Here is a 23,001-nt window from a genome sequence, read left to right as displayed (position 1 = left end):
GAGAGGAGCAGAGAGGTCCAGATGATGAAGAGGGAGAGGAGCAGAGAGGTCCAGATGATGATGTAGAGGGAGAGAAGTACAGAGCTGCAGAGGAGAGGGCTGAGGCAAGGCTTTATTCAGAAGATCCATCCGAATGGCCTTTACCACACAAAATGGGGGACACATTTAGCCAGTACATGGTTGAAAATGGCCCACAGAAAGTTTCTGATGGTCCATATCCAAGATCAGAGAAGAATAAGAGGTGTTTTTCCAAAGCGTACTGTTTTCGTATACTGTCTAATGGAGAGAAAGTTGAACGAGATTGGTTACTGTATTCCAAAAATACCAGCAGAGTCTATTGTTTTGCGTGTAAGCTTTTTGGTGAAGCTAAAGTTTCTGATACATGCCTTGTGGCAGGGTACAGTAACTGGCGATGTCTTTCAAAAACACTGAAGCACCATGAAACCAGTAGTTCTCACATAAATGCTTATCTGATGTGGAAAGAAATGATATCTCGCTTACGCCTAGGTAAGACTATTGATAGTGAACTGCAGAGAACCATGGCAGCTGAAAAAGCATACTGGAGAAGTGTGTTGACTCGAGTTATTGACTGCATACTCTTCCTTGCAGAGAGAAACTTGCCACTAAGGGGGAAAAATTCTCAGTTAGGAAATCCTAAAAATGGAAATTTTCTGGGAATCCTTGAGCTCATTGCACGATATGATGTCACACTGGCAGAACATCTTAGAAAGGCAGCCTCCAAACAAACCACTGGATATCTGACATGGTGCACTCAGAATGAATTTTTAGATTCAATATCAGAGTGTGTTTTGGGTAAAATATCTGCCCAGATCAAAGCCTCTAAGTACTTTGCAGTGGAACTGGACTGCACACCTGATATTTCAAAGCAAGAGCAGGCCTCAGTCATTATTCGATATATTGATACTGATGAGAAGAAAAAAGTCACTATTGCAGAGTCTTTTGTGGGGTTCACTGCTGTGAAGGACACAACTGGGAAAGGCCTCACAGATACACTAACAGGGGTTCTGGAGAGTCTGGGGTTGGATTTGGCTAATTGTAGAGGGCAAAGTTATGACAATGGCTCTAATATGAGGGGAATAAACAAGGGTGTTCAAGCTTTAATACAACAGAGATGTCCAGAGGCTTTATTCATCCCCTGCTGCAGCCACAGCCTGAACCTTTTGTTATGTGATGCAGCCTCATCTAGCAGAGAGTGTCTCACTTTTTTTGGCACTGTTCAAAGATTGTACACAATCTTTTCGTCTTCTGTGAAGAGGTGGGACATTCTCACAGAGTTTGTCGACATCACACTGAAGCCTCTGAGTGACACCCGGTGGGAGGCAAAGCTAGACTCTGTCAAAGCTATACGTTTCCAGATGGGGGGGAATTTTAGATGCACTACAAAAGCTTGGAGAAGTGGCAGGAGACAGCAAGATTGTCTCAGAGGCAAAATCACTATCTGATGAGATTGTCAGTATGGAGTTCCTTGTGTGCCTCATAATTTGGTATGCCTTATTATGTGAGATCAACTTTGCAAGCAAGGCACTACAAGCAGCAGATGTGTCAATGGACACAGCCATTAGGCTAATCGAGTCTCTGAAAGAGTTTTTGCTCAAATATAGAGAAGAGGGCTTTCAGAAGTCACTTGACATTGCAAGCAAAATAGCCATCGAAATGGATGCTTCTCCTAAGTTCAAAGAGAAACGACTTAGGAAGCAAAATAATTTCCCAGATGACAATTCATGCACTGGTCATCATGAAAAGGAACCCACAAGGCACTTCAGGTGCATGGTTTTCAATGTTATTGTTGACACACTCCTCCAAGAGCTGTCTGAGAGGTTTTCCAATTTTCAACTTGTGTCTGAGAAATTTAAATTCATCACTAAAATGGAGCACATGACAAAAGCTGAGCTGGAGGAATCAGTGACCACATATGCCCTGACCACTTGTGATGTTTCAAGAGATATCATTCAAGAAATATACCCAGCAAGCCGTCTACTGAAGGGTTACAAGGCTCTAGAAAAGTTAAATTTCCTAATTCAAGAGGACCTTGATTTGGTATTTCCAAATTTGACAGTAGCCCTTAGAGTATTTTTAACCATGCCTCTGACAGTTGCATCTGCAGAGAGATCATTTAGCAAGCTGAAGCTCATCAAAACATACCTTCGTTCAAATATGAGCAATGATCGCTTGTCCCAGTTAGCAGTGATCTCTATTGAAAACAGTGTGGAACGGTCTATTTCATTTGATGTTATACTTGACAAATGGGCAAATGCAAAGTCACGGAATGTAACAGTTTAAATGTCATAAATGTTAAAACTCTGACATGGACTCCAGGCTGTTAAGATGTCATATTTCCACTACATAAAATGTTGAGCACTGACTGAGTACCACTACTGTTATATATTTGTACTTTATAAAACTTCTTATTTGTTTATGATTGAAATGATCACCTGATATAATATGTAACATTAAAAAAATCTGTAATATTACTACTGTATTTTCTAAGTGCATGACTAAGCTGTATGAGGCGGCAAGTAAAAAGGAGCGGGTGGGGGGGGGCGCCGATGATGTGTTCGCATCCACCTCAAAAATATGTAGTTGCGCCCCTGACTCTGGCCAGGGCTAAAACCTAGGTCTCGGTCCGGTAGAAGCTAACTCCAGCGCGGTTCGAGTACAGTATGAATGTAAACAGACCAGGCCCCGCTCCACAGGGTAAACAAACAGCATTTCTCTGACCTTATATGGAGCTGTCAGCTGCCTTGTGTGAAAAACAATATTCTCCATGGTCTTCTGTCTCATCTTCTGCTCATGCTAAGTCCATTTATTAAAAATGACAAAATATAACTCCTAAAACTGCTAAAACTTGATGCCACTTAGTTTTTATTTTTATTTACAGAAGAAGAAGAAGAAGAAGACGTGTCTACTCTTCAGAGGTTTTTGTGTCGTTTCTTTCAGTAGTTCTTGGTGCAGCGCCCCCACAGGTGAGCGGGGGAACAGGTTGGTTCAACAGGTTGGCTCGACTGCACAGTGCAGTGTGAATGCAAATGCACCAGCTCAAATGTAAACAAAAGGTCATGAATATTGGTCCCGAACGGAACCGAGTCTACCGGACTATCCGGTGTGAAAACGACCTAAGAAATAAGCTAAACTAAGAATACACTAAGCACTAGTAGTACAAAAACTACAGTATAATGTGCATTTTAACTTATATTACTACCTTGAAACGCTTATTCATTCAAATTCATCTTGCTTGCACCGTTATATTCTACCATGTTGTTGTTTACTATATCTCTTTAGGATGTTGCAAATATAATTACTTTTTCACTTTTTGGTACTTTATTTTTGTATCATTATTGCATGCTTTAGTATTTCTTGTTTGTTTGTTCTTTAATTTTTTTTTTAGCGAGTCAAATCGGTTCTTCTCATCCTAAGCATTTCATTGTACTGTGAACCTTGTGTTAACCTGCATATGACAAATAAACACAACTCAATCTTGAATTTTGGTAAGTTTTAAGTCTTTTATGGCATCTTTACATTTTATTGTTCTGTAAATTATCCTCTTAGCAATGTGAAAATTTACTGCAGATTTTCTGTAAACGTTTCTTTGTGTAGAAAACTCGTGTCACATGACATGACCTGTTGGTTTGAATGATTCTGCTCCTTCAAACATTTCTTCAGTACTGAATTGATGCGCAAACCTCAGGTGGTTCTTTTGATGCAGAGTGGCAGCTCTGACATCCTCACCCTGTACCCACTTCAGGGAACAAGCTCTTTTAGTATTTATTGTTCTGTTTTAGAGATTGTAACATAGATTAATTGGTAAATTTAAGTTTTCTATTTCAGCTCAGCTCTTTCTTAACCATGAAAGACCAAGCAAGCATCCATATCCACACCTGGGAAAAACATGATCTCAGGTAACATCTATTTACCATCACCTATCTAATGCTCCGTCTAACACAGGCTGTTTCGCAACCTCTGGCACCAAGAAACATGAGACTGAAAGGTCTTGCATGTTGTTCAGGGCGCTAATCAAGTCACAGGTGACAATGACCTAAATGACCCACAGGATAAGTGGGTCAGCAGTTCACACGAAATGTTAACAGCCCTGAGTGGCTCACAACATATTGAGCCTTTGGGTTAGGAGGTGACAGCAAAGTTTAATTGCCTGCAAATTAGGCACTTAAGGTTTTCTTAGCTGTGTTTGTTTCATTTTGGGTTTTAAATTTTCTTGTCGGAATTTAGCTCATTTGCTTAGCAAGGATCTTTATAAAAAAAGTGTAATTTATACAGAAAATGTTACTGTTCATTCATTATTCTTTCATGTATTTCATGAGTTTTGATTCACATCTCCAACAGTTTTGTAGAAACACTTACAAAATATATCAAAACATAGTCTTTGATTGGGAATAGTGTGCTTTCTTGGTAGCAGGTGCATTGTGCAGTGTATATTTGGTTCTGGCTTGGTGAGGAGGACACAATGAAAACTGCGGCTGTGATCAGAAAGAATTTAACTACTTTAGAGCGAGTCACCCATGCTTTAAATTGTATATGGTCGTATTTCTGTTGTTGTTTTTGTTTTTTTTCAGCCTTATTTTTGTTTTTTGGGACACACTTGGGGGCAGCCCGGTGGCGCAGCCGACAGAGCTGCTGCCTCTCAGCGAGCAGGTCCCTGGTTCAAATCCTGGGGCCTTCTGGGTGGAGTTTGCATGTTCTCTCCGTGCATACGTGGGTTTTTTCCAGGTACTCCGGTTTCCTCCCACAGACCAAAAACATGCATGTTAGTCTGATTGGTAACTCTAAATTGTCTCTAGGTGTGAGTGAGAGAGTGAATGTTTGTTTGTCTCTGTGTGTCCCTGTGATGGACTGGAGACCCGTTCAGGGTGTACCCCGCCCCTCGCACAGTGATTGCTGGACACGGGCAACGGTGACCCCTGTGATCCAAAATGGAAGAAGCGGGTAAAAGATAATGGATGGATGGATGGATGGATGGATGGATGGACGGACGGACGGATGGGATACGTTTGACAGTCACGAGGTCCTGCATTTAACTTTAGCTAAGCTAAGTTAAGCTAGGTGTCTGATTCATCACTCACCAAACTGAGATCGAACCACTCAGGTGAGTCACACTGGTTTTAAACTGTTTTCTGTCTCTTGAATTTGTTGTATTTTCGGGCAACCCAGTTGAAACGAGACCCAGAACGACTCAAGACACAACATACAAAAAGGTGTTATTTATTTACAGTGTTCGATATGTATATACACAATATATACAGGCCCTGGGACTGGAACTCCCGAAAGAGGGGAATAGTCTTTAGGCAGGAGCAGGTAAGTGGCACAGGTGAGTAGTTACTGAAATTGTTGTTCTTTGTCTTACAGCTTCCTGGGTACTGGAGCGAGTCCAACGGGTCCAAGAGGCATGAGTCCCAGAAACAGAGCACGGGCATACAAGATCCGGAAGGCAAGGCACGAGAGACCAGACAGGAACTGAGCGACCAGGACTGGAACGGACTTGTCAAACTAGGAAACTGCCGGCACAAAAACCACAAGGTAAGTATCTCATATACTTAAGAAACAAATGGCTGAGAGCATCAGTACCGGGAGGGAATCAATGCTCCAGCATCGAGTAGACTTGACTGCAGCCTTAAGTAGTGGTAGGAGCTCGTCAGGGAGATGACCGCCAGGTGTTGATCATCAGCGGCCATCTTGGAGCTGCAGCCAGTGCTACTCTCACATTACCCCCCCTCAAGAATCGCCTCCAGTCGACCTGAGGCGCTTCTCGGGGTGTGCTCTGAAGAAGGTCGTGATGAGGCTTGGGTCCAAGATGAATGAGCGGGGAATCCAGGATCTCTCCTCCGGGCCATATCCCTCCCATTCCACGAGATACTGGAAACCCCTGCCTCGACGTCTGACGTCCAAAATGGCACAAACCGTGAAGGCGGGGTGATTGTCGATCAACCGGGCGGGTGGAGGGAGGTTGGCAGGTGGGCACAGTGGACTCTCGGAAACTGGTTTTATCTGAGAAACGTGGAATGTGGGGTGGATCCTCATGGAGCTGGGAAGTTGAAGGCGGACTGCTGAGGGGTTGATTATCTTGGTGATGATGAAGGGACCTATGAAACGTGGAGCCATCTTCCTGGGAATGTCCTTTAACTGAATGTCTCTTGTGGAGAGCCACACCCTTTGGCCCACCTGATAGGACGGGGCGAAAGAGCGGTGTCGGTCGGCGAACCTCTTATTTTGGGCCGCAGTGCGCAGGAGGGCTGCCCTTGTTTGCAGCCAAATGCGTCGACATCTGCGGAAATGGTGCTGGACAGATGGCACCATGATGTCCTTCTCTAGACTAGGAAACAGGGGGGGGGCAGGTAACCCAAAGAGGCTTCGAAAGGAGACATACCTGTGGCTGTGGATCTGTGAGCGTTGTGGGCATACTCCACCCACACCAGATGTTGAGACCAGGCTGAAGGATTGCTCTCCACAACGCAACGAAGGGTGTTCTCGAGTTCCTAGTTGCACCTTTCAGCCTGGACGTTAGACTGTAGGTGGTAGCCCGAAGTCAAAACGACCGCCACACCTGAGAAATAAACTGTGGACCATGGTCAGAGACAATGTCGGAGGGAATGCCGTGGATACGAAAAACATGCTGAACTAATAGTTGTGCGGTCTCAAGAGCGGATGGTAACTTTACCAGAGGAATGAAATGTGCCGACTTCGAGAATCTATCAATGACAGTTAGTATGACCGTGTTTCCTTCGGACGGGGGAAGTCCTGTGACAAAATCCACAGATATGTGGGACCAAGGGCAGCTGGGTGAGGGCAGTGGTTGTAAGAGTCCGGCCGGGGGTTGATTACCTGTCTTGTTACGTGTGCATGTGGAACAAGCAGCGACAAAGTCCTTGACGTCTTGTATAAGCGTCGGCCACCAAAAGTGGGTCTTTGTTAGGGACAACATGCGTGTTACTCCTGGGTGACAAGAAAGTTTATTTGTGTGGACCCACTCCAGTACCTTTGATCTCATGATAGAGGGAACGAACAGGGTTCCGGGGGGGCCGAGGCCGGGGTCGGGCTCCTCCTTGTGGGCATCGCGGTCCTCCTGCTCGATAGGCCATGTGAGAGCCCCGACGATGCATGTGGAAGGAACAATGTGTTCCTCAGGTTCGGGGACGTCTGGAGGAGAAAATTGACGAGACAGAGCATCTGGCTTGGTATTTTTCGAGCCAGATCTAAAAGTCAAAATGTAATTAAACCTATTGAAAAATAAAGACCATCGTGCCTGTCTGGGGGTTAACCTCTTAGCATCCCTTAGATAGGTCAGGTTCTTGTGATCGGTCCAGATAAGGAAAGGGGTCTCAGTACCTTCTAACCAGTGACGCCACTCTTCTAAGGCCAGTTTGACGGCCAGTAGTTCGCGGTTACCCACATCATAATTTCGCTCGGCTTGGGACAGGCACCGAGAAAAGAAAGCACAGGGGTGTACTTTGTTGTCTCTGGGGGATCTCTGAGAGAGGACTGCTCCTACCCCAGTGTCGGAGGCATCCACCTCTGGGATGAACTGGCGTTCGGGGTCAGGATGGCAGAGGATGGATGAGGAAGAGAAGAGTTGTTTTAGTCTATTGAAAGTCGTGTTTGCTTCTGTAGTCCATTTGAAGGTTATTTTAATGGAAGTAAGCTGAGAGAGTGGTGCGGCAATACGGCTGTAGTCCCTGATAAAGCGTCTGTAAAAGTTTGCAAAACCTAAAAAACGCTGAAGCTGTTTGCGAGTCTCTGGAATGGGCCATTCGACTACTGCTCTAATCTTTTCAGGATCGGTACGATAATGCCCCTCCCCGAAAATAAACCCCAGAAAAGAAACTGAAGAAGTATGAAACTCGCATTTTTCACACTTGACGAATAACTGATTCTCGTATAAACGCTGAAGTACAGTTCTGACCCTTCTGATGTGCTACTCTTTGTCACGCGAGTAAATTAAAATGTCGTCGAGATATACAAAAACGAAGTCTCCTAAGAAATCTCTGAGCACATCATTCACTAGCGCCTTGAAGACAGCAGGGGCGTCAGTGAGACCAAATGGCATGACAAGATATTCGAAGTGGCCTAACGGGGTTCGGAAGGCCGTCTGCCATTCGTCGCCTTCCTTTATGCATACCAAGTGGTAGGCATTTCGCAAGTTTAATTTCGTGAAAATAGTAGCTGACTGTAACTGCTCGTGTATGGAATCTATGAGGGGAAGAGGATACTTGTTCTTGACTGTAATACTGTTTAATCCCCGGTAATCGATACAAGGTCAGAGGGTTTTATCTTTTTTGGACACAAAGAAAAACCCTGCCCCTACCGGGGAGGTGGAAGGACGAATGATACCTGAATCAAGTGATTCCTCAATATAATTCTTCATGAAATCCCTCTCTGGACCCGAGAGGTTGTACAGGCGGCTGGCCGGTAAGGGAGCGCTTGGAAAAAGGTCTATGGCGCAGTCATAGGTTCGGTGCGGTGGCAGGGACAAAGCTTTCTGCTTACTAAATACTGGTGAGAGATAGTGATACTTGGGTGGGATGGAAGTCAGATCGATCTCCTCAACGTTGGTGACTGGTTTAGTGGGGTTAGAAATCCCAGAGCGGAGGCAGTGTTTTAAACACCTCCCGCTCCATTTCTCTATCCTGCCAAGCTCCCAATTAATGTGGGGATTGTGGAGCTTCAACCAGGGATACCCCAAAATCAATTGATCATGTGGTGAATCAAAAACAAAGAAATTAATGTTCTCATGGTGGTTGCCAGATGTTATCAGGTGTAGGTCGGCGGTGCGGTGTTTAACCTGGGCTAAGGTGTCGCCCGTGACCCCCGCTATAGAAACGGATGGTATTTCTAAAGTGGGTAGAGACAATTCAGTGACAATACTTTGACTGATTAAATTTTGTTCAGCGCCAGAGTCTATAAGTGCAGATACAGGGAAACGGTTGTGATTAACTTGGATGACCGTAGCTATGGTCAATCTGCTTAATGGGGAGAACGAAGAAGTCCCCACCAATATCTCCCTCTTTATTGGTGTGTGTTCTCGTTTCCCCGAAACAGACAGACGGCAATAAAGTGCCCATCTTGGCCGCAATAGAAACATAATCTTTGCTCCCTTCGTTTCTGTCTTTCGTTTGGAGTTAGGCGGGTGCGTCTCACCAGCAAGGGTTCAGGTTCAGGCAGGGCGAGTGGGGGCGGAGACGCGAAGGCTTGGTGACTCTGGGGTTTATAGTGTTCAGAAAGGGTTTTATTACGGAAGACATTGAGTGACGGACCCAAACTGGAAGTGGTGGTCTTCTGGGAGTTGTAGTCACGTTCCCGCTGCTGCTCGAGGAAACGTTCGTCGATTGCTACGGCTAAATTAATGAGTGCGTCGAAGTTGGACGGCTCGTCTCTTGCGGTGATCTGATCCTTTAACGGATCCGACAAGGAGTTCAAGAAAGTTCCCTGCAGCGCCCTCTCGTTCCACCCCGTTTGTGCTGCGAGGATGCGGAACTCGAGGGCGTGTTCAGCTACTGGACGCCGGCCCTGACGTAAACCCAGGAGACGTTTCTCAGCGTTGGGACCCGATAATGGCCTGTCGAATATTCTACAAAATTCAGTGAGTAACGAGCTAAATGTGACAATTCTTAAATCGTGTTGGCGGAGGAAAGAGGTTGCCCACCAGAGTGCGTTACCTTTTAACTGGCTCGTACAATAAGTGATCTTAGCATTGTCTGTGGAGTAAAGTCTAGGATCCCCGCTAAACGCGAGCTCGCATTGGAGGAGAAAGCCGTCACATTGATCTGGATCACCGGAGAAAAGTTCGGAAGGTTTTACCAACACTTGTTGCTCCAACGGGTGCCTCACTGAGCATGTACACGTCGGGCTGTCCACAGGAGGTTCTGCTGCGGCTGTAGGTGAAGAAAGGGAGAGAGTCTGTTTAATGGTGAAAACCATGCTCCCAAGCTCTTGTAGGTTAGCTTGCGTGTGTTGTTGTTGATTTATCATTTGGGTGAGGATCTTCTCCAGCTGGTCTACCCGTTCCGTTTGTGAGGAGGACGTCGCTTGATCGTTCCGAGCCTCGTTCTGGGTTTGGTCTGGCTGGAGCATTTCTGTTGTATTTTCGGGCAACCCAGTTGAAACGAGACCCAGAACGACTCAAGACACAACATACAAAAAGGTGTTATTTATTTACAGTGTTCGATATGTATATACACAATATATACAGGCCCTGGGACTGGAACTCCTGGAAGAGGGGAATAGTCTTTAGGCAGGAGCAGGTAAGTGGCACAGGTGAGTAGTTACTGAAATTGTTGTTCTTTGTCTTACAGCTTCCTGGGTACTGGAGAGAGTCCAACGGGTCCAAGAGGCATGAGTCCCAGAAACAGAGCACGGGCATACAAGATCCGGAAGGCAAGGCACGAGAGACCAGACAGGAACTGAGCGACCAGGAGTGGAACGGACACGTCAAACGAGAAAACTGCTGGCACAAAAACCACAAGGTAAGTATCTCATATACTTAAGAAACAAATGCCTGAGAGCATTAGTACCGGGAGGGAATCAATGCTCCAGCATCGAGTAGACTTGACTGCAGCCTTAAGTAGTGGTAGGAGCTTGTCAGGGAGATGACCGCCAGGTGTTGATCATCAGTGGCCATCTTGGAGCTGCAGCCAGTACTACTCTCACAGAATTTGCTGTTAGTTTTGTATATTGGTTTTACACTTTATTTTTATGTGTTTCTGAGATTCGTGAATCAATGTGGCTGATCTAATGTGGCTGATGATAGTGGTGTGCTAGTCTAAGCTAACCATCGGATTCAACTAAAGCTGAGACCAAGATCTTCACTCAGGCAAGTCATCCTTGTTAGTGTTTTTCTGTTCCTTGAATTTTGTCATAGTGTATCCTTGTTTGGTTATTTATGATTTATGTGTTTTGAGAGACAAAGGAGCCAGTCACGAGGTGCTGCATCATGCTTGGACTAAGCTACTGGCTGATTTCGACACACCCAAAGCTAAAATCGTATCATCGCTGAGTGACTGCCTGCATCAGATCCACATCACTTGATCATCCAACCTAAAGTCAATTCCACTGTGGTCTTTTATCTTTCAGGACTTCTGGTTTTTATCTGTGTATATGAGATCTGCTAGCTCTTAATACAGCTTTATCTTAGCATCTTTTCTGGTTTTATCACTTGCCCTGTGTGTCAGATGTTTAGCTTTTCCACTGCTTCCTGTGACAATAATGGTACACGTAACGTATTATTATGTTGGTTTTGGAGGAGAGGCTGTCTGAGCTGGAAGCTCAGCTCTGTGCTGTTGAAAAACCATTAACTAGTTAGGCCCCTGTAGGCAGTGCAGATACACTGAGGCTCGCTCATGTTAGCAGTCTGGAACCACAGGCCAGCTGAGTGATGGTCCAAAGTAAGTTTCATGCTACAACTAAGCCCCCAGTTTACCATCAACCCGTTCACATTTCAAATCCCGTTTGAAAAGAGTTTTCTCTCGTTTTTTTTTTTTTCATTCAACCTTTATTTATACAGGTTAATTCCATTGAGCCTCGGGGACTCATTTACAAGAGAGAGCTGATTTTAACAAAGAGTGATGACAACAGTGGACAACAACAACAACAATAGACAGTTATAAAAGGATGCATAAAAATTGAGAAGAACAAGTGAAAATAACCCCAAAAAACAAACAAAAACAGCTAGATTGTAATGAATGTATTTATTTATTGTTTTAAGTCATGTTTCAAATCACTTTCCTCCCCTTAGCCATCCAGGACCACAGGCCGGCTGGGTGACAGTCCAAAGTAAGCATAAGGCTAAAATTAACCCCTCGGTTAACCACTGACCCATTCAATGTTCAAATCGGTTTTCCATGCTTAGTAAGAATCCCGTCAAGGAGCAGACTTTTGTTATTGACAGCTCCATAGTCCAAGACATGGCACTTGCAACTCAGACCACAGTCAAATGCATTCCAGGGCCCAGAGCAGGCGACATTGAATCCCATCTGAAACTGCTGGCTAAAGCTAAGGCTAAATACAGTAAAACTGTTATCCACATTGGTGGCAATGACACTTGGTTACATAAGTCAGAGATCAATAAAGTTAATGTTGCTTTGGTGTGTGACTTTGCAAATACTTTGTCGGACTCAGTAGTGCTCTCTGGACCCCTCACCAACCTGACCAGTGATGACATGTTTAGCCGTATGTCGTTTTCAACCGCTGGGTGACCAGGTGGTGTTCTGAAAACAACATAGGCTTTGTAGATAACGAGCAGGGCTTAATTTGTAAACCGGTTGATGCCGGAACGTAAATAGTGGGTGGGCTGGGTGTGGGGGAGGGATGGGGAGCAGGGGTTGCAGGGGTGTCTGTGGGTCCTTCCCGAGGTAGTTTTGAATAAAGAAGATGCCATTTCCTGCATTCTGGTGTATTTTAACGAGCTGTTAAAGATCTACATTTAGCTACATTTGTAAACACTTGATTCAATAAGAGCAACAACAGCTCTCTCCTTGCGCATGAATAGAGCAGCTTTGCTTCTGTCAAGCATCCTAACCCCAGACTCCTCCCTTCACTTCACGGTTCTGAGCCTGACTCTTGTCTGCTGAGTTCAGTCCTGCACATTATTGCTCCTGCTCCATTTTTTTATGAAAGTAAATTGGACTGTCTTTTTGACAGGTTGAGCGCTGTTATTTTGACAAATTAGCACCGTTGTTTTGACATGTGACGTAATGTGAATAATACACATCAAACATTTCTCTCACAATTTTAATAAATAATCAAATTTTTATTAATAACCCACTTAAACTGTCACACTGATTTGCAGTTCAGTTGTGCTGTTTAATTATATAGTTTGGTTTTTTAATGAAACTGCGCAATGACTTTGGACTTTTAGGGGCGGAGATTTGAGTTACAGGATCTGAGCAAACAGTTTCCGGAACACACCTTGTCAAAATAAGAGAGTTTCCATATCTTGTTCTGGCAGTATCCAACTCATATTAGGCACTGAACTGGAATGATTTTGGGGGAAACCTGGTCTGATGCAGACAGATGGCATCCATCCCACTTTGAATGGAGCAGCTGTTCTATATAAAAACTTGGCTGATTTTGTTGGACATCCAAATTATTGACAACCGAGGTTCCATGCTCACTCTCAGACTCTGCCAGATTATGAAACTCTCTCAGATAGTTGATGTCCAGCGATCATGTCACAGCCTTGCATTCCTGTTGTCCGATGTCGTGTGCGAATCCAAAAACACATTCTTGTCATCTTGGTGTTATTTTTGATCAGGATATATATTTTAACCCCCACATTAAAAATGTTATCAGAACCGCTTTTGTCCACCTGCATAAGATCACTAAGATTAGACACATCTTGTCTAAAAATGATGCAGAAAAACTGGTCCATGCATTGCTCATGTCTAGGCTGGACTACTGCAATTATCTGAGTGTTCAAAAACCTTTAAAATGTCTTCAGTTGATTCAAAATGCTGCTGCCAGAGTTTTAATGAGAGTTGATAGGAGAGATCAAATTTCTTCAGTTTTAGCTTCTCTCCATTGGCTCCCTGTTAAATTCAGAATATAATTCAAAATCTTACTTCTAACCTATAAAGCGCTCACAATTGTAATCCACAATTAAGATCCACAAGGTCTCGCAATAGCCTATATGACATTGGTAGTGGTGACGTACTTATGTTTAAATTTTAGACACGTGGATCACTTCCGGTCTTGCTCTTGTTTGTTTTTAGCGGTAGCTGCAAGAGTTGTACCACGAAGAAGACACAGAAGTTAAAATATCTCCGCGTTACTGGTACAACAACTAAGTTTTGTTGTGTGCCGTTGTGTCCAGTGAATAGCAGGTACAATAGAGTGCTTAGTTTTTTCCATTTTCCTGCCACAATTCCTGGCTGTCCACAGGGAAGACTTAGTCATTAAAGCTAACACTCAGGTTTGTAGCTGGCATTTCAAACCTCAGGATATTCAAGAGCCAGTGTCAGAAACAAGAAGATGGCGGTTAAAAACGGGAGATGTACCTGCATTGTTCGAGTGGAATAAGTTCTCCCTTCCACTTGCACGACCGGGGATTTGGGAGCTCAGCCCTGCTGCAAAGAAGACAGCGAGGAGGAGAACACACCAGCCACAGACCTCAGTAAGAAACACGATTATGCCTCGGCTCCAGACCCTGCAGTTGTGGATTTGGTGTTGGAGTAATGATGAGTGATTTTCTAGAAGTTTGCAATACTTTCAAAATAATATTCAGATTTTAACATGCGTTTTCTAAACTGTAAAGATTTTTGTGAACTGTTGGATGGTGTAGATGGATATCAAATGTTTGGTCAGAATAGGTTTAACAAAAGAGGAGGTGGTGTTGCACTATTTATTAGGTCAGGACTGAAATGTAAGGTTATTGCTAAAATGACATTTTCAGTTGATAACTTGATGGAATGTTTATCTGTTAAAACTGAGGGTAATAGATCTGGGCATATGTTAATAAGTTGTGTTCATCGAACTCCTGGCTCATGCATAGATGAGTTTAATAAGAAAATATTAGAGACATATGAGAGGTATAATGAAACGTTTACTTTTATTTGTGGAGACTTTAACATTGATTTATTGAAATATAATGAGCATATCAAAACAAGTGAATTTGTCAACACAATGTTTGGTTTAGGTTTCTATCCATTGATTTTAAGACCTACTCGAATAACCAAAGACAGTGCTTCATTGATTGACAATATTTTTAAAAACAAGTTCAATGTGAAAACAAAAAGTGGATTGTTGATAACCACTGTAGTGAACTAAGCCTCAGGTCAAATCTGGCCTTCCTGGGACAAGAACTGTATTTCATTGATTTGAGTCCAGAAACACAAGATTAAGTTCATCCAGAGACTTCCTAAGTGTCCTGCACTGATCAATTGAAAGAACACTCTCTTTTTTATTATCATTACTATTTTACAAATGTTTGATAATCAAAGTGTGTTTAGTTCAAACCATTTTAAATGTTGAAGTGAACTAATCATTTTAAATCAACTGTGAAACAGTATTAGTGATTTTTAATCCTCATTCAAAGTGGAAATCAAATTGGAATGTGTTATGGAGTAATTCATGCATTTTCTGATCTTCTGTCTGAAATGAGCAAGTTGTGATGTCGGTCAAATGTCGGAGTCAAACGCAAAACAAGTTGTTGGAACGAACTGTCATGCTTTTAAATCCTCTCAGACGTAATATAGAGAAGTTGGCACCTGTTTTCCCCCAACTCGTCTAAACATTTCTCTCGTCTGTCTCTAAAACATTTCCAGTCTGTTCCAAAACATTTTCTGTTTTTCTGACTTCTAGTGACCTCTTACGTCACAAAAACACACCCCTGATTAGCTATTTCAGCCAATCAGGAACTTCCCAAATGAACCGGAAATAGAACTCTTTAAATGTCGGCACTTCCTAGTTCAAACCAGTTCGTTCAGTCGTGTGGAGCTAGTGCAGTCGAGTTCGGTTCGGAGAGCCAACCGAACGGAAAAAGTGCTGGAGAGTTCAGGAGTTTCCGACATGATCCGGAGTTCTTCCGAGTCTCGTGGGAATTATGCAATCTTCCACATCTGAGTGGAACTCTGACGGACTCACAACTCATGTGAGCCCAACCGAGAGGTGAACTGTTGTTGATGAAGTACCGCCACCACTCCGGACGGTTCTCTGCCATCCTACGGAGACGCTGGATCGGTAGCGTTAACTGGAACTCCGTATCCGCTGATTCATCTTCAGAGAGGTAACGAGTCGAGTTTACTACCGAGCGTACCGAGGAAAGCTGGGTTCGAATGGAGGGTGCCGTTCTGTTCAACACTTTCCCTCACACACCATCTCCCTCCCTCTAAACTTCATTTCCATCTTTAAACTCTTCTATTCTGCTAGAAGTCATTCCAGATATTTTCAGAAATGTCTGTTGTGAAGCAACGGAAAACCATCGCCGTATGGTTTTCTAATTGTACAGCTTGCTAACTAAGCCATGTTGTTATTTTCAATTTTGCCAAATTAATGTAAATGTTTGATGTTAAACTTTGATTCTGTTAATAAATGACCGATTCATTTGATGGGTCAAAGAAAATTAACGCCTCACGTTACATTTTATTAAATTCAATGCACGATATTATTCAGTCCAGAAAAATTAATGAATCCGTTTAATTTATGAATATATCACAGAATATGTTCATCTACACCAGTACCAGTACGGTTTTAGAAACAACCAAACCATAGGACCAGTCCAAAAATATCTTAACATACTCCACAACTTTAGCTGTGATGGAGTTTGTGGAACATGTTGCTGCAGCAGTTGATCAGAAAATTAACACAGTGGGTGTGTTCATTAATTTATGTTAGGCATTTGACACTATTGACCATGAATGACTTCTGGGAAAATGTGAACAATATGGCTTACGGGGGGTTACACAACAGTGGTTAAAGAGTTATTTGAGTAATAGGTTACAATATGTACAAATTAACAACACAAAGTCACAAATTGAAACTATAAAATGTGGTCTTCCTCAAGGCTCAGTTCTAGGACCTAAATTATTTATACTTTATTTAAATGATAGTTTTACAGTATCCGGTATTTTGAAATTTATAATGTTTGCTGATGATATAAACTTTTTCTTTTCTGGAAAGAATATGGAAGAACTAATACAAATAGTAGAAAAAGAGCTAGCTGAGTTAAAAAAAGTAGTTTGATTATAATAAGCTATCTTTAAATGAAAAAAAAACTAATTTTATGGTATTTTCAGGTAATCGGATTAATAATAATGTAAAGTTACATATAAATGGAGTTAAAATCGACAGAGTTTATGAGACAAAAGTTTTAGGTATCATTCTGGACAACAAACTTAGTTGGAAGTGTCATATTAAATATATTAAAAATAAAATTGCAAAAACTATTGGAATATTGTTTAAAATAAAAGATTTAATAAATGTAAAAGGCTTGCATATTATATACTCTTCCTTGATTATGCCCTACTTGTCATATTGCTCAGAAATATGGGGAAATGCAAATAAAACTACTATTAACATACAAAGTATTAATAAAGTTACAAAACAAGCAATTAGACTTATTAATAAAGTGGGATATTGTGAACCAACTAATAAACTCTTTATTCAAATTAATACTTTAAAATTTAATGACATTGTTTATATAAAAATACTGGAAATAATGTATAAAGCACTGAATAAAAGTCTTCCTTCTGGAATTCAGAAATTATTTAAGTTAAGAGAGAGTAAATATAATTTACGTGGTTTGTTCATATTTGAACAAGCTAAAGAGAAAAGTAAAGTAAAATCTAGATGTATGTCAGTTATCAGTGTGAAACTTTGGAATGAATTGAATGATGATTTCAAATGATGTTTTTTGGTTTAAAAAAGCCTTAAAATGTAAAATTATAAAAGCTTATGGAGATGTTATGTAGATGTATATATGTATTGTGCAACCATGTATGTAATGTGAGTATGTGTATGTATTATATACATGCATATTTAAATATATGATAAATGTATGTATTATACACATGCATATTTAAATATACGGTAAATGTCTGTATGTGTATATGTGGACAGTAGATATCTGTCATTATGTAGACTGCTGAGTCTATGAACAGGGTAGGCAAGTATAAGCCTTGGCTTCAGCCTATTCCTTTTTTTTTTTGTAAATAATTGATTTACCATTTTATATTGTTTTTCCCTTTTTTTGTAATGTTTTTAATTTACCAAAAATAAATTTGAGTTGAGTTGAAATATTCTCTGCAGTTTCCTTTATTGTGACACCAGAACTGTTTCACTTCAATTAAACATTTAATTTCCTGAGATATAATTAATTTATTTTAAAGCATAACTCTCATAAATAAAATAATTCTATAAACATCGTCATTGTCGGCAAGTCCTGCAGCGAACAAGTGAAAAACGGCATTACTAACACCGTGTTTCCTGTGAACCGGAAGTGTTCAGCCTGGCTAAAAAATACGGAAGCGCTAGAACGGAAGTCCGTGGCATATAGGCTTCTGCTGTGTTGAGCCTTTTTTTCTGAACCATTTTGACCTTGGTTGTCCTCAGGCTGTTTCTGTAAGAAGCAAGTTAGCCATCTAGCCTAAAACATTTGATTTGTTGTGCATGATAGTTTTGGATGGGTGGGCCCTGTTTGCACGTGCTAAAAGCCTACTTCTGAGATGTCAACAGGAGGTTTGCTTGAAACACAGCAATGAAGGCTACCTACCAGATGGGAGACAAAATGTTTCTCAATTAAACTGTCCAGGTGACATGATTTAATCTTTTTTGTTATCTACCTGGATGATTGAGCTTACAAACATTTTTGAAATGGAGGACATTCTCACAATTTTGGACAATTTCCTGGTGGACATGACAGTTTCTGAACTAAAGGTGTTTACAGGCTTAAATAAAGAAAAGTCTTGAGTAGAAATCAGGACAGAAAATAATGAATAATTTTTTAAAGCTTGCGAAAATTTGGATACACAGACACAGACGGTAGTTCGGTGGTCAGTGCTGTGGCCTCATAATCCTGAGGCTGCAGCTTGATCACCAGGAAGGCCATCTGGAGTAAAACATTTAGACAAATCTTTGTGTGGGTTTGTTTGCTACAGTGACCCCTGGAAAAGGGAGGAGCCAAAAGAAAAAAACAATAACAGCATAGACACACACAGGTTGCATGAGGAGAAAATCCAAACACCTCATTAAACTTCCCATTTATCAGAGGAAACACTCCTCAAAAATCCCCATTTTTCATCCGCTGCAGATATTTGTTTAAAAAAAGTCTGAAGCCTCACGGAGCTTTATCCGCTCATCACAATGGTGTCAGGATGGGATGTTTGTTATCAGCTGATATTCTGACTGAAGCGGCAGATGATCCATGAAGTGAGGTCATCTCAGCTCGCATATGCAGACCGAGCACGCCAGGGTCAAAACGTTTCAGAACCAAAGGAAGGATTTAGAAACCTGATGTAGTAACTGGACGCAGGAACATCACAAACAACTTTGTGTTCAAATGAACTTCTGATCATTTCCTGAAAGATTCAAACCATCATGACCTCCACAGCCTGGCCTTTACAGGTCAAGCTGTGTTGTATCTACCAGTGGCGTGCAGTGAGTCTGACAGAATCAGATTTACTCATTCATTCAAAATAAGAGGCATATGACAAATATGATCTGTCAAAAACTTTTCCTTTTTTAATGACAGAGATGCAAAACGTTTTTTATTTTTTAATTTCAGCACAGATTAAACAGCAGAGGGCGATACATAATGTATTCCTGTTATATGGTAACCACATCCATTTCACTTAGAGAACTTTTAACAGAGATTGATGTTTTTTTTTTATTTTTTATAACAAATATAAAACAAGTTATTTTATCTTTAGGTCTACCTTAAGTATCTAGATTTAAACAGTGAAGCATATTTGACCTTTCCCTGCGAGTTATCTACATGTCCTGTAACAAAAAGCCTGCCACAGTTGGAAGCATAAAATCAAACATTGGGGCAATGGTCAAGGCAGGGGTGGCTTATGGTGGCCTTACCCACCATAGAATAATCTTTGCCCACCCCAAGGGTCACCCCATCATTTGAGGAAACTACACTTGCAAACAACATAAAAACTATGAAAGCATAGTTTCCTCAAATGATTGGGGTGGCCAGTTTATTTATATATTTGGTGGAAGCCATCTTCAATTTTGACGTGGCATTTAAAAGAGAGCACATTACTCCAGTTTTGGCTTCCCTTCACTGGCTCCTGGTTCACTTTCAAATTCATTTTAAAATCCTTCTGTATGTTTTTAAAGCTCTGAATAGTTCCGCCCCCTCTTATCTCGCTAATCTGCTGCAGCCATATGTCCCACAGCACTCTCTGAGGTCAGCAGACCAGATGTTTTTATTGGTTCCAGGCACTTGTTTCAAGCTCAGAGGCGACAGGGATGTTGTTGCAGGTCCAAAACTGTGGAATGAGTTATCACCTTCTCTCACTGTTTTTAAGTCTCCTTTGAAAACACTTTTATTCTCTGGCTTTTGACACTGTGTGCATTGATTTTACTTGCCTGTATTCTATAATGTTAGTCGTTTAGTTATTATCTTTGCCTCTGTGGATCTATGTATTTTATCCTGTGTCCTTTGCTTGTTTGTTTTTGCTGTACATAACTTGGGTTGGCCTTGTTGCTGTTTTAAGTGCTTTATAAATAAAGTGGTATGGTATTTAAAGTTTTAATGACGAACTTTCTTACACCTAGATGCAGCAACACACCACAATGGAAGTTGACATGTTGCTTATTTTTCAAGTTATCCAGCTCACAACATAGACAAATGGATGGAGGCATTTTGCTTCGTGACGGGGAACAACTGGCATCTAGTTGAAGCCTGGCAGTAAAACCAAAAGGTTGCAGAAGGAGGAATGTTTGTCAGTGTAACAGTGAAAAGTCCAAACATGTGTTGTTGGTGAGTGTGTGTGATTGTGGAGTTCCTCCTGTAAATAATGCTGTGTCGGTGCAGAAACATCAGAGCTGACGTGACTTCGGCGGCACAGAAACAAGACCGAGCCTCGTCAGCCTTCCTGGACCAGTGAATCTGGAACATCAAGTCGTCCCCGTTAACATACGCCATCACAAAGAACAAGTGGTCCTGCAGAGAGGAGCAGTGAGAGGAACACTCTGAGCTCACAGAAAGATGAAACCAGCAGGAATATTAAACTAACAGGACAGACGGGTCATGCTTGTGAATAAAACACTTCATCACTTAGCAGGACATTTTAACAACAGTTAGATTAAACTGCACTGAACAATAACTAAACACGTTTCATTTATTTGGTGATTATGTTTAATTCTACACTAGATTACTTCCTGAATATGCTACAATTTATAACATTTATACATTAAATGTGTTCTTTATCATCCCACATATGTCACATATTTGGACATTTATTTTTATTTAATAATGAACTGAATTATTAGTTTTGAATATTTTATGTGTGCCTTTACATTCAGAGCACTGTTCAGTGAACAACACACCTGCATAGAAATGCAGAAAAACAGTCCCTTCCTGAGTCCCAGTTCACTTTCTTCTTATTGGAAATATGTGTGTGCATGCGTGTGTGTGTGTGTGCGTGTGCTAAAATGTAAACAACAGTATATGTAAGTCCACCCTCTGCTACTTAAAGGTCTTTACATACAAGGACAATAATGTTAATTATTTGATCCCTGCCAAGTTTAAAAATGATTTAACTCTAACCTCAAGTGTCCAGACACACAGATTCCGCCTTGTCAACATTTATTAACAACACTGTGTGAAGAATTGTCCACCCTGGCTGCTTCCACAGGATTTAAGAAGTGAAAGTATCATCCAGGAGATGCTGATTTGAACTGACCATGATCAGCATGATCACTTTTCTTATGTTTGCTGCTCTGGAGCAGACAAGTGTGTTAGCACAGTGCCAAGATGTAAAGACATCAGCAATGTCCTCAGAGAAGCCCATCAATCTAAAGTTTAAGGTAATTTCTAATCTACATGAATTTCGTGATTTAAAAAATATGAATGATCTAACGCAGCTGCCAATCTTCCAAGGAGCAGACAGTCGAGCGACTTCACCCAGAGGTCAGACAGTGCAATGCTCAGAGAAAAGACAAATAACCCAAGAGCTCCATAGCTGACTCTATGTGCAGCTGTCAAAAATAGATAAATTATAAAATTAACAACAGGACAGTTGTAAAAAAAAAAAAAGAACAAGTTTAGATTTTTGGGAGGAGTTTCAGGAGAAAACATCTCTCTAAAACACAGCCTTCATCTGAATGAACTTCAAGACTTCTGGAACAATGTCTCTGGACATATGAGGCCAAAGGAGATATTGTAACCACAATTCACTGCTCCATATTTTTGTTAAAACATCTAAAAGTGACATGTTGACCATTAGATTCAGTTACCTGGGACCAAAGTGCACGGCGCCACATGTAGTCTACATGCGTTAATGTTTAAATCACTGCTGTGGTCTCAGCTCACACTGGGAAAACATGAACAGATGTACCGTCAGGAGCAAACACTGGCTCAGAGGTACACTGAGGAAGTGGATACTAAAGTAAATGTCTCCATCCATCTATCCATCCATTCATCATCTTCTGCTGCTTGTTCTGAAGTCAGGTCTTGGGGGCAGCATATTGATCAGGGAGGTCCAGACATCCTTTCCACAGCCACATCTTCCAGCTCTTCTGAGAGGACTCCAAGGTGTTTCCAGGCCATCTGAGAGACATAGTCTCTCCAGTGTGTCCTGGGTCTTCCCCGGGGTCTCCTCCCAGTTGGACATGCCTGAAGCACCTCCCTAAGGAGGCGCCCATGAAGAATCATTATCAGATGCCCAAACCACCACAACTGACTCCTCTCGATGTGGAGGAGCAGTGGTTTTACTCCCGAGTCTCTCCTGGATAATTGAACTTCTCACGATGCTTAGAAACCAAAGTACACCATTTAGTACAATGTAATTGTCAATTTATTTTGGTTTTTAAGCTTATTGAAAATTTCAAAATGTATCTGATGCTTTTATTTGAATAAATGTACAACAAACTTTGTACAACAGTTGGCTTTTGTATTAAAACATGTTATAGAATTTATAAAACAGTATCAAAGCAAAACATGTTCAAATATTAAGTAGTAAGTACAGAAGTAATTATACAAAAAACAGGTTGAAACCATCTCAACGTGTCAATAAAATGTTCCAAATGTGATGACAATGACACGAGTCCATGTCACGTATCCTTGCCAATGATACGTGACATGGGCTCGTATCATTGGGCACTTTTAAGTGGGTAGACTGAAATTCCCAAGCTTTTCTAATGGATATAATATGTATGCCCGCGTATCACATAGACTACACCACTGTCTCTAAGGGAGAGCCCAGCTACCCTGTGGAGAAAACTCATTTCAACTCCCTATATTCATGATCTCATTCTTTTGGTCACTACTCAGAGCTCATGACCATAGGTGAGGGTAGGCACATAGAATGA

At 41.6% G+C, this 23,001-nt stretch overlaps 1 protein-coding gene across 1 annotated transcript in view; it reads right to left on the bottom strand.

Moving 5' to 3' along the window:
- The window catches only part of LOC119420189 (protein kinase C epsilon type-like), a 44,433-nt gene extending 23,777 nt beyond the window's left edge, over positions 1–20,656 (bottom strand). Inside the window, exon 1 of the mRNA XM_037687577.1 lies at positions 20,481–20,656. Within this exon, the coding sequence (XP_037543505.1) occupies positions 20,481–20,614 (134 nt within the window). The 5' untranslated portion in view covers positions 20,615–20,656. The remainder of the gene's footprint in view (positions 1–20,480) is intronic.
- Positions 20,657–23,001: the final 2,345 nt, after the last annotated feature.

Source organism: Nematolebias whitei, chromosome 1, assembly GCF_014905685.2.
Source record: "Nematolebias whitei isolate Nwh7 chromosome 1, NemWhi1, whole genome shotgun sequence".
NCBI classification, from domain to species: Eukaryota; Metazoa; Chordata; class Actinopteri; order Cyprinodontiformes; family Rivulidae; genus Nematolebias; species Nematolebias whitei.
Note: the sequence above shows the minus strand (reverse complement) of the source record. Positions and strands in the feature narration are given on the sequence as shown.